Source organism: Argentina silus (genome assembly GCF_951799395.1).
Source record: "Argentina silus genome assembly, chromosome: Y".
Lineage (NCBI taxonomy): Eukaryota > Metazoa > Chordata > Actinopteri > Argentiniformes > Argentinidae > Argentina > Argentina silus.
Genome location: NC_139654.1, coordinates 16,388,628 through 16,400,276, shown reverse-complemented (window position 1 = coordinate 16,400,276; position 11,649 = coordinate 16,388,628). Strand labels below are relative to the sequence as shown.

Here is an 11,649-nt window from a genome sequence, read left to right as displayed (position 1 = left end):
CAGGTATTTCTGTATTTCAATTTTCATAAATTTACTTCAAAAAACTTGTTTTCGCTTTGTCATTCTGGGGTATTGTGTGTAGATTGATGGCAAATTCTTTTAATTTAATCCATTTTGAATTGAGTCTATAACACAACAAAATGTGGAAAAAGTGAAGAAGTCTGAATACTTTCCGAAGGATCCGTACATGCAATTTGTGTTGATCCTTTCCAGTAAAGCATACTAATGGGTTTTGTGGAAAGAGGAAAAAGACAACAGACAACCATTTTAACTGTCATGTTTATAACAATCATTACACAGACACAAAAACAAACTGCAAAAACTGTACATTGGGACATAAATCCTAAAACCACATTAAAATCTTTCTACTGCTGGTATGTTCACTTAAAAGATTAAGTACAATTACAGTCATGAAGTTTATCAGTAAAAGAATAAGCTACGACCAGTATGTTAAACACTGTAATGTATGTCATGTTATTAGCTTTGCTAAGAACACATTAATTAACGTAACCATCCTGACAACGTACCATACTGCATATTGAAATTATGAAAACCCTAGTTTCTCAGCAGCTCTACAAATGTTATTGCAATGCCGACACTGAACAGAGACAAAAACATTTCACATAATGCACAGGCCTGATGAAAAATCCAGTACTTGGGAGCATGGTGATTGACCATGTCTGTGGATTCATAAAACTGCATGTATAAAAGAGTTAATATTCACAGAGCACAGCTTAAACAGTAACCACCATCCTACACCCCAGTGTTAATTTCGCCAACAAAATCAACGACAAAAATATTCGTCAAACACCTATTTTTCTATGGCAAAAGACGAGATGATAACTAAACAAAAATCATTTTTCATTGTGGTTGACTAAACCCAGACAAGACGAAATTATCTCTGTGACTAAAATTGGACTAAATAGAGTCTTTGGAGAGAGGTGTTAGCTGCTTGGTCCAATCAAAAGCATGCATGACATTCGCAGAACTTTGCGACTTTCTCATTGCGACGTTGCAATGTTGTTATTGGTGGAAAATGAATACCATACACAGGTCATTCGCAAATCATGACCAGCCCTATCTCTGCCCAGCAAACTCTCTCCAATCTGGCCAAAACCAGCAGAAAAAGGGATCTATTTATGTTGACTCAAACAAGAATGAATAAAAAGTTTCCACGGGAGAAGAAAGCTTTTGCACCCAAGAACTGACGGGGGGGAAAATACGCAATAAATAATGTCTGTTGGGAAGAGAAGCGACAGGATGTTATGTTATGCAGAATAATATGTTAGTAGGATAAGCTATATGTTTGCACACATGGAAGTCAGTGATTTTTGTTTACTATGGGTTAATAAGGCAATACATGTGACTAAAATGAAACGACATTAAGTTAAATAAAGCAGCCCAGAGTTTTCGTAATTTTGACAATAACTAGACTAAATCATTATTCAAATGACAAATTATAAAAAAAAACTTATTTTTGTCAAAATGACTAAGACTAGACAAAATCTAAAAAAAGGGTTCCAAAATGAACACTGCTACACCCCCATTTTAAACATACAATACAGGTTACATACACTTTCCCTCATATAGCCCATGGAATGTTAGTCTCAGGCAAACACTCCCAGTTGAACAACATATTCCTGATATTGGCATGATTGCAAGTTATAGCTGCAACGTGCCCCCCTCTCTCTTTGAAAATAAAACCAGATCATAAAAGAAAAAGAAACATTGACAACACAATGACCATAGCTTTCTTCCGGGGATGTGTAGGATACAATGAAGTCTCTCCCCAATTGTATTTTTCCCCCTTGTTTTTCTTTAAAAAAAATTGTTTCTACAATCACACGACAAAAAAACCTGCTCTTTTAAGAAAATAGTTGATAAAAAATATCCTCTGCATTGTACAAGAAAGGAGGTTCAGGGAGCACTGGTGAACGGGTAAAGATGTTACTCTGCCTCCTCCACATCCTCCTCTTTCTGTTCAGGCTCCCCTGCCTCTGATCCTTCTGTTGCTGCTGCCTCCTGGAGGATGAATAAAATCACACTCCCAGTATAAATCACTGACTTAACTTCAGGTATAACACACTTTAAATGAGTACAAACAGTGGTCAATACCATTCATGTAAAATCTCTCAGTAGTTGGCCAGCTGTCTGTTTTTGCCCAAAAGTGCCTTACGTTCATTTTGAAAAGTTCCCACAAAAACATTTGAAAATGATGCTGTGTAGAGAATTTTGGAACATACATGCTGAAATATTTTTCATAATGATTTCAAACGTTGTTTATGTCAGTAACTAACATATAATATTTCAATGAGCAGGGGTGGTAAGTAACGAAGTAAAAATACTTCGTTACATTACTTAAGTATTTTTTTCGGGGATCTGTACTTTACTTGAGTATTTTTTATTTGCTCCTACTTTCACTCTTACTCCACTACAATTTTTACGAAAATGTTTACTTTTTACTCCGATACATTTCCCCATGCCCCCTCCCAAGTATTCGTTACATTTCCAATCCGATGGAAAAAAAGTTTCCTTTTTAAAAGAAAGCACGCAAACTCAATTTGCCACGATACGGCCCGCTCGCTCAGCAGCACGTCATCATCATTGCTACTGAAGAAGATGGCAGATATGTTCGAATTCACCGAAGTCAAGGGAGATTCTTATCGGCTGAAATGTCTTCTTTGCCTGCCACGGGTGAACGACATTTCGGCATTCAAAAATTCACCCTCAAATTTGAGAAAACATATTGAGGTGAGCTAACTTTAATGTTACTATGTGCATTCATTTAGCTAAAGTTAGCTAACGACAGAGCTAGCTAAGCTAACGTTAATCACGTCTCCACCACCACTCCACTTAAGTCTGGCAACGTTAACGTTAGCTATCGATAGCGTAACGTTATAAAGAAACAGTCGGTCGGATATGATATATGAATATGATAACGTAGCTAGCTAACGAAATTAAATGCAACGTTAGCGGTATCGTCAGGGTGGGATGGATAATTTTGGACTGAGAGTGAGCAAACGTTAGCTAACTTGGCTATCATTGCTAACTTGGACCTCCTCGCCATGTCAAATTGCTGGCACACTGCAAAAAATGAAATAAATCTTATCAAGTGAAAATATCTTGTATTTGGTACAATTAGTCCAATATTGAGCAGAATTATCTTGTATCATCTTATTCCACTGGCAGATAATTTTGCTTATTTTTGTAAATAAATATGTTAATCTTGTTTTCTTAAAACAAGATTAAATTGACCAAAATCAGGAAAAAAAACTTGAAATAAGCAAAATTATCTGCCAGTGGAATAATTCAAGATAATTCTACTCAGTATTGGACTTATTGTACCAAATACAAGATATTTTCACTTGTTAATATTTCATTTTTTGCAGTGCAATCCTTACAAAAAAATACTGCAGTTCAACTGCAGTTGTAATGATTACAGTATAACTGCACTTAAATATTACCGTAGTTGTTGTAATACTAATGATTGATTAGTATTGGTTAGTATTATGCAATGTTTTGGACACGAAAAAACATTTTCACTGCAGTTCTATTTTTTGTAAGGGAAGCCACGTGTATAAGATTGTTATTGAGAAATTATGTTTAACAGTTTTATATTTAGGAAAATATATAATATATAAATATTATAAATTATATTTCTCTTTCTTGCAGAGAAAGCATCCCCATCAGTTAGAGAGTTACTCTAAATTGACTCAGAGTCACAGCAGCTCACAGAAGAGAAAGCTTCACGAAACACCTCCTGGCAGTGCTACCAAGCAGCTCAAGCTGGATATGTCTATAGCAAGCGAGTGTCACAAGTGACCATAAACAAAGCAGTAATTAAGTATGTCATTGAAGGCCTTCAACCATTCAGTGTGGTGAACCTACAAGCATTCAAAGACCTGATCCAGGACCTCCAGCCCAATGCCACCATCATGTCACGTCCCACTCTACGGTCAAGTATAGCCGAAGCTACCAAAACTATGAAGTAGAAAATGATTGCGGCAATGAGGGAGGTGGAATACATCGCAACCACCACAGACTGCTGGACCGCCAGGAGGCGCAGCTTCATTGGCGTAACAGCTCACTGGCTTGATCCTGACAGTTTGGACAGGCGCTCAGCAGCCCTAGCATGCAGGCAGTTAAAAGGCTCTCACACGTTTGACGTTTTAGCTGGTGCATTAAATGACATCCATGCAGAATACCAGATTCGTGACAAGATCGTTAGAACAACGACTGACAATGGGTCTAATTTTATAAAAGCATTCCACGTCTATGGAGCCCAACAAGACGAAAACAACAATGTGACTGACACTGAAGAAGCAAGCTGCTCAGGTGAGGAAGATGAGGAGGAGATTCAAGAGGAGGAAGAGGGTGAAGTTAACTTCCAAGAAGTGACAAGTGTGCTTGATGAAGGCGATGGCATTGAGTATCATCTACCCAAGCATCAGCGTTGCGCATGCCACCTTCTTAATCTGGTGTCAACAGTAGATGCTTTAAAGGCAAACTCAAATGAGACCTACAAAAAAGTGTCCAGATCATCATTTTCAAAGTGCCAGGCACTATGGAACAAGAGTGCGCGATCCGCTACTGCTGCAGAAACCATCGAAGATGCATGCAAACTTCAGCTAATACGGCCCAATGCAACTAGATGGAACTCGATGTTCTTCGCAGTGGAGAGAATAGTGAGGATCGTCAAAGAACAAGGAGAGGGAGCCATCCGAGATGTCTGCGCATCATTCAAAATTCCAATGTGAGTACTGTTTATTGATATTTTTTACTACACACTCACTAATTCCCCCATTACAACTTCCCCACTCATAACTACTTAAAACTTAACTACCCCAGTACAGTAACCCCACCCACTCACTGAAACTACCCCACACTAATCAACCCAATACAACTGCCCCACTCTAAACATCCTAAAGCCCTAACTGAACATTGTATTCCATTCTAAAGCTACTACCTAATATTGGATTCAACTATCTCACTATGACTACCCCAGACTGAATTGAAACGTTTTGTGTGTCACAGGCTCAATCCATCAGAATTGGCCTTCTTAGCAGAATACTCAGCAACCATGAGTCCAGTGGCCAAGGCTATCGATATTCTGCAGGCTGAAACCAACATACAGATGGGATGGCTTCTTCCCACTCTGACTCAGCTGAAGACAAAACTGGATCGGATCAAGCCATCCTTAAAGTTTTCCAAGCCACTTGTTGATGCCATTCAACTAGGTTTGAAGAACCGCTTCAGCGAAATCTTGGAAGACCCAGAACTGATTGCAGCCGCCATCTTGCTGCCAAAATTCAAGACGTCGTGGACCAAAGACGAAGCCATCCTCAAAAAGGGTAAGGAAAAGCCTGCTTCTTTTGTATTTATTTTCAAAATAATATATATATGTGTATGGTAGCAGATGATATATATATATACATTCAACCTCACATTAAAGGGGGGGGTTCACAGATATAATAATGCATTTTTAATCGTTCTCTTAACATATGATCAGTTCGTTGCTTGACCAATGCAATACCGATGTCCTTATAATGGCCAGAATTGGCCGGGCTCGTAGCCCAACTCCATTCCTCTCATTGAGGGTTAGAGAGGGTAAACAATTAACACAGCCAGTAGATTAACAGACAAAATAATAACAAAATAAAATAATATACCAGGGTAGGCTATGCATTCTATGAAAATACAGCTTGTGTTGCATGCATCCCTGAGGTGGAAGGTTTAGGCTTATGCTATGTCTCAGTTAACTGTCTAGAATGATACCATGGCTATTTGCCAAATGAGCTTTACAGTAAAGATTAGACCTATGAAAAATATGTACGTTGGCTGTCATTGACTAATGTTCTGAATGCAATTCTGTTAAATTTCTGCATGTGTATGGGACATGCATTGTTTTTCAGGACTGGACTATATCAATCTGGACATGGAGCCCTTGACGCCCCTCGGTAGCCCCATCGCTTCTGATGATGACGACTTCTTCTCGTCCATCAAGACAACTGCACAAGAAACCTCAAAAGAACTTGAGGGATATCTGGCATGCTGTGCTGACCACACCAGTCTGCTAAAGACCTTCCCCTCCGTCTGTAAGGTGTCCATCAAGTTAAACACGCCTCTTCCTGCCTCAGCTGCGTGTGAAAGGCTGTTTAGTATTGCAGGGCTTCTATTTAGCCCTAGGAGAGCAAGGATGGACTCCAGCAATTTTGAAAATCAGCTTCTGCTGAAGCTGAACGGAAGCTTTTACAGCCTTAAATAGTAACCTGTCTTACAAATGAGCTAGCCAGTCAGATTATGTGTAAAGAGAGAGAGCCTAAGAGTTTATTTTGAAGATATTTCAACTTAAAGGGATGGTTCACGCTCATTGCACAATTCTCTAATAGTTGTCTTACCTTGTATCTTTTACCTCTTAACTTCTGCTGCTTTCATGCAGATGTTAGTTTCATAATGTAATTTCAGGGTCACACACTTTAGGGCCTAGTAGGAAAGACAGTTATTAAAGAATTATGCAAAACTAAACAATGTGATTTGTGTCTGCTGCTACTGTGAGTTCAACCCCTATACTGCGTTAAGGTGCCAGTCAGATTCTGTGTAGCCTAGCCTGAGCGTTTCTTTTGAAGATATTTCAACTTAAAAGGGAGGGATGGTTCACCCTCATTGCACAAGTCTCTAGTAGTTGTCTTATTGTCCCTTATGATTACAAATCTTATTGGCAGTGTTGTAATCTTATCACTTATTTTATTTGCAGTTTTCTGATCTGCAGGATTGTACTACTGTAGGATTTCACAGAGCATGCAAGTCAATGCATTCCTGTCCTCTTGGCACACACGCACGCACACACACACACACTTAAATAAGGGGGTGGGGGATTTACTGTAGATCTGTCTCTGTTTGTTGTCAATTGTCATTCATATTCAATTAAAACATTGCATATCACTCCCACAACAATTGGTCTGCTGATTTATGACTATTTACAATTAATTTGAATATTTACTTTTTACTTCTGGTACTTAAGTACATTTTAAATGTAATACTTTTGTACTTTTACTCAAGTGGTGTTTGAATGGGGGACTTTCTACTTTTACTGGAGTCATTTTTTAATTAAGTATCTATACTTTTTCTCGAGTATAACTTTTGAGTACTTTTACCACCCCTGTCAATGAGTCAACAAGCTTTACCTCCTCCTCAGCCTCTGCATTGGTCTCTCCATTTTCTGCTGGGGCCTCTTCCTCCTCTGGCTCAGGTTCTTCTTTCTTTTCCTCAGGCGTGGCCTTCTCTACCTCCTTTGCCTTTTTAGGTTTAGCAGGCGACTTCTGTGGCTAAAGAACCCGAACAAACATCAGATTCATTGCAGAGTGCTTAGAATGCACATTGCGGGGTGATAAAATAAAACATAATAATAAAGTAATAAACATTTACCTTTGGCTCTGACTTAGGCAGAGGTTTCTGCAAAATAATGAATATCAGATTATTAATGTCAAATATGAACTTAAAACAGCAGCTACTTACATGAACTAAACTATAAACTAGAGTGAACTTACCACAGACAACCTCTGGGATCGCCTTTTTGGCTGGTGAAAAACAGAAAAAATAAACTTTTATTAGTTACAGTATACACTCACCGGCCACTTTATTAGGTGCACCTTGCTAGTACCGGGTTGGACCCCCTTTTGCCTTCAGAACTGCCTTAATTCTTTGTGGCATAGATTAAACAAGGTGCTGGAAACATTCCTCCGAGATTTTGGTCCATATTGACATGATAGCATCACACAGTTGCTGCAGATTTGTCGGATGCACGTCCATGATGCGAATCTCCCGTTCCACCACATCCCAAAGGTGCTCTATTGGATTGAGATCTGGTGACTGGAGGCCATTGGAGTACAGTGAACTCATTGTCATGTTCAAGAAACCAGTTTGAGATGATGTGAGCTTTGTGACATGGTGCATTATCCTGCTGGAAGTAGCCATCAGAAAATGGGTACACTGTGGTCATAAAGGGATGGTCAGCAACAATACTCAGGTAGTCTGTGGCGTTTAAATGATGCTCAATTGGTACTAAGGGGCCCAAAGTGTGCCAAGAAAATATCCCCCACACCATTACACCACCAACGTTTGAGTTACTGTTGCCTTTCTATCATCTCGAACCAGTCTGGCCATTCTCCTCTGACCTCTGGCATCAACAAGGCATTTTCGCACAGAGAACTGCCGCTCACTGGATATTTTCTCTTTTTCGGACCATTCTCTGTAATACCCTAGAGATGGTTGTGCGTGAAAATCCCAGTAGATCAGCAGTTTCTGAAATACTCAGACCAGCCCGTCTGGCACCAACAACCATGCCACGTTCAAAGTCACTTAAATCATCTTTCTTCCCCATTCTGATGCTCGGTTTGAACTTCAGCAGGTCGTCTTGACCATGCCTAAATGCATTCAGTTGCTGCCGTGTGATTGGCTGATTTAGATATTTGCGTTAACAAGCAGTTGAACAGGTGTACCTAATAAAGTGGCCGGTGAGTGTATGTGCACTAACCCAAACCCTAAGAACAACTATAAACATTTTTTTAAAAAAAACTTGAAATACTAACCTCCACTTCAGTGTCATTATTAGCCTGTGTGGGGAGGAAAAAAAGAAGAAAAAAATCTTAGTAAACAAATAAGAACAATCCCACATTCATGAGTCGGATAAGTGGGTGTGTAATGCTAGGGGGATGGGCTCACATGTTGTACCCCCACACACACACCCCATGTTAAAGAAGCATTATGTAATCTAAAAATGGGTGGGGGAGGGGAGGCTGTGGCATTTACAATACTATGCCATATGGCTCTTTTTATTGTCATGGTGCAGGATGAAGCCTGGCGTAGATTAGGCCTACCGATTACACATTGTGGTGGCGATAAATCAAGCATGTTAATCACAATGTTATAACCCTGAGTTAAGTCTACAGACAAGGCTGTAGTTACAATACACATGGAGGGATATGTCAGCCCCGCCTCCCCCGTGCGATTTCATTAAACACGACGTGAACGCATCCGCCGTGGCGTCAACCAGTTTACGTTACGTTCCCGCCATTAGTTCGAATGCCTACATTTCCCTGATTTCCTATATGATTTTCTATCACAGAATGCCTTGAAATGTGAGACATCAGGGGTAGAGCGGTGTCGACGAATATTCAGTTGCATAATATGCAACATCCGTTTAATGGAAGGAAAGTCGATGAAAGCACATAATATCCTCAAAAACGTAAACTTGGATCACCTTTCACTTGATCACAAGCCTTTATTTTGATTTCAAATACATAGGGCAGATAAATTACGCTATCAACTCGATGCCTAGTTAGCCAGCCTATGGACTGTTGCCTACCCTTTTCCAAGACTCAGTCAGAGCCATATGTCGCGCATTACATTACGCTTTACTGCACATAGGACACAATACACGCCATTTACATCAAACATTAAAACTACACGATAATTTTGGTAACTATGATCTGATATGAGACTACACGTGAGAGCACTATACAATCACAAATAGTCCTCATCCGCACACATTTCTGCAATGGCAACATGCACATCGCTGGTGGGTTACATCCCTTTGTCTGATCTCACTGATGAGAAACATAAATTACGCTACTTGCATGAACGATCAGAGACATGGATTAAATAATTGCATAAATAAGAAGTTAAAGGGTACACGGAAATGCCAGTTTAACATAACATGATAAGCGAGCCAGTTCGAAGGGAACATTTTAAAGTAAAAAGGCGCCACTTCCATATCAACAGGACATACATACAAAAAAACAAAACATCCAGACTTCACTGATAGATGGTATAATGTATCGATAATTGTTACGCGCTCATGAACATGCAATTGTTGCATTTTCTGTGTGACATGATACATTGTAAATTATGTTTAAATTAAATGCAATACAATGCACACATTTCAACTTACTTTGTTTCTTTTCGGCATGGTTTAGCTTGTATTGTCTAGAGAGAACAGACCACAAATTAGCCTTCAGCAGATAATGAAATTGTGTTCAGTGTAACTCTGTTAGTACCGCCAGAACACACTGTAACTAGCATAAACGTTCGATCAGTACAGCAACTAGCTAAAACCGGATTGGATCCCCCTCTCTACATTGTATTCCTTATCCTACCAACCTGACAGACAACTCTCCGCCCCTTGTTGCCAATGATTGGCTTTAAGGTCTTAGCAACACATTTTTAAACCATAGCAAGGGAACTGTGTGGGTAGGTCTGTATGCCAATCAGTCGTTGTTACTCTCACTTTTTATTAAGGGGTGGGGAATAGCTGGATTCCAAATTGTGTGTTAAAATCCGCTTGTAGGCTATTACATAATGTTGTAATCCAATGGTTGTAATGCCCCTATAAAATAGAGGCTCCTTCTTAAAAACATAATTTTACCTCCTAGAAACATTTAGCCTATATTATGAGTAAATAGCCCACGTGGACAATAATGAATGCTTATATATTTCTGCATAACCACATAGGCCTAGGAAAAATGGCGAGTGTTCCGCCCATACCATTGGGCACAATGCAAATCACTGTATATGAAATACACTCACCGGACACTTTATTAGGTACACCTGTTCAACTGCTTGTTAACGCAAATATCTAATGGTGTGGGGGATATTTTCTTTGGGCCCCTAAGTACACTTTGGGCCCCTTAGTACCAATTGAGCATTGTTTAAACGCCAAAGCCTACCTGAGTATTGTTGCTGACCAAGCTCACATCATCTCAAACTGGTTTCTTGAACATGACAATGAGTTCACTGTACTCCAATGGCCTCCAGTCACCAGATCTCAATCCAATAGAGCACCTTTGGGATGTGGTGGAACGGGAGATTCGCATCATGGACGTGCATCCGACAAATCTGCAGCAACTGTGTGATGCTATCATGTCAATATGGACCAAAATCTCTGAGGAATGTTTCCAGCACCTTGTTGAATCTATGCCACAAAGAATTAAGGCAGTTCTGAAGGCAAAAGTGGGTCCAACCCGGTACTAGCAAGGTGTACCTAATAAAGTGGCCTGTAAGTGTATATATTGGCTTATAGCACGAAAACTATTCTAGGCACCGCGGTAAATGTATGCAGTGGCCCATGATATGACTATTGATTCTATAGACTCTTCTGAGTTTTTGCGCAATAAGCCAATATACACTCACTGAACACTTTATTAGGAACACCTTTACACCTTCTCATGGTTTGAGTATTGTTGCTGACCATGTGCATCCCTTCATGGCCACAATTTACCCATCTTCTAATGGCTACTTCCAGCATGATAATGCACCATGTCACAAAGCAAAAGTCGTCTCAAACTGGTTTCATGAACATGACAACAGAGTGTCACTTTCCGAAGGCACTGTATGTTTTAAGCTCTTTTTTAAAAATGTCCACAGAGCCTGCCTGTTTGATATACAGTGCCTTTGGAAAGTATTCAGACCCCTTCACTTTTTCCACATTTTGTTGTGTTATAGACTCAATTTAAAATGGATTAAATTAAAAGAATTTGCCGAGTCCTGGAGTGGGGGTATGGTAGCAAGTTCGTGTGTCACCCAGGGGGAAGCCGCACGCTATCATTTATCCGGAGGCGATTCTGGTGGCCCGCCATGGAGACGGACACCCGG

The 11,649-nt window shown here is 39.8% G+C and overlaps 1 protein-coding gene across 1 annotated transcript; it reads right to left on the bottom strand.

The window, feature by feature from the left end:
* Positions 1 to 271: 271 nt before the first annotated feature.
* On the bottom strand, positions 272 to 10,089 carry LOC310824256 (uncharacterized protein). The gene is made up of 6 exons (XM_083697100.1): positions 9,950 to 10,089; positions 8,589 to 8,612; positions 7,548 to 7,577; positions 7,426 to 7,452; positions 7,185 to 7,325; positions 272 to 2,022 (listed from the first exon to the last, which is right to left on the bottom strand). The coding sequence occupies exons 1-6, from the start codon at positions 9,965 to 9,967 to the stop codon at positions 1,948 to 1,950; spliced, it is 315 nt and encodes a 104-aa protein (XP_083553226.1). The 5' UTR covers positions 9,968 to 10,089; the 3' UTR covers positions 272 to 1,947.
* Between the last annotated feature and the right edge of the window lie 1,560 nt (positions 10,090 to 11,649).

Bases quoted from the DNA above. Each gene is read 5' to 3' on its own strand.
- LOC310824256 (XM_083697100.1), bottom strand. The intron at 7,578-8,588 runs GTTAGTATTTCA...GTTTTTCACCAG, and splicing joins ATAATGACACTGAAGTGGAG to CCAAAAAGGCGATCCCAGAG. The intron at 2,023-7,184 runs GTAAAGCTTGTT...TTCATCCTCCAG, and splicing joins ATGCAGAGGCTGAGGAGGAG to GAGGCAGCAGCAACAGAAGG.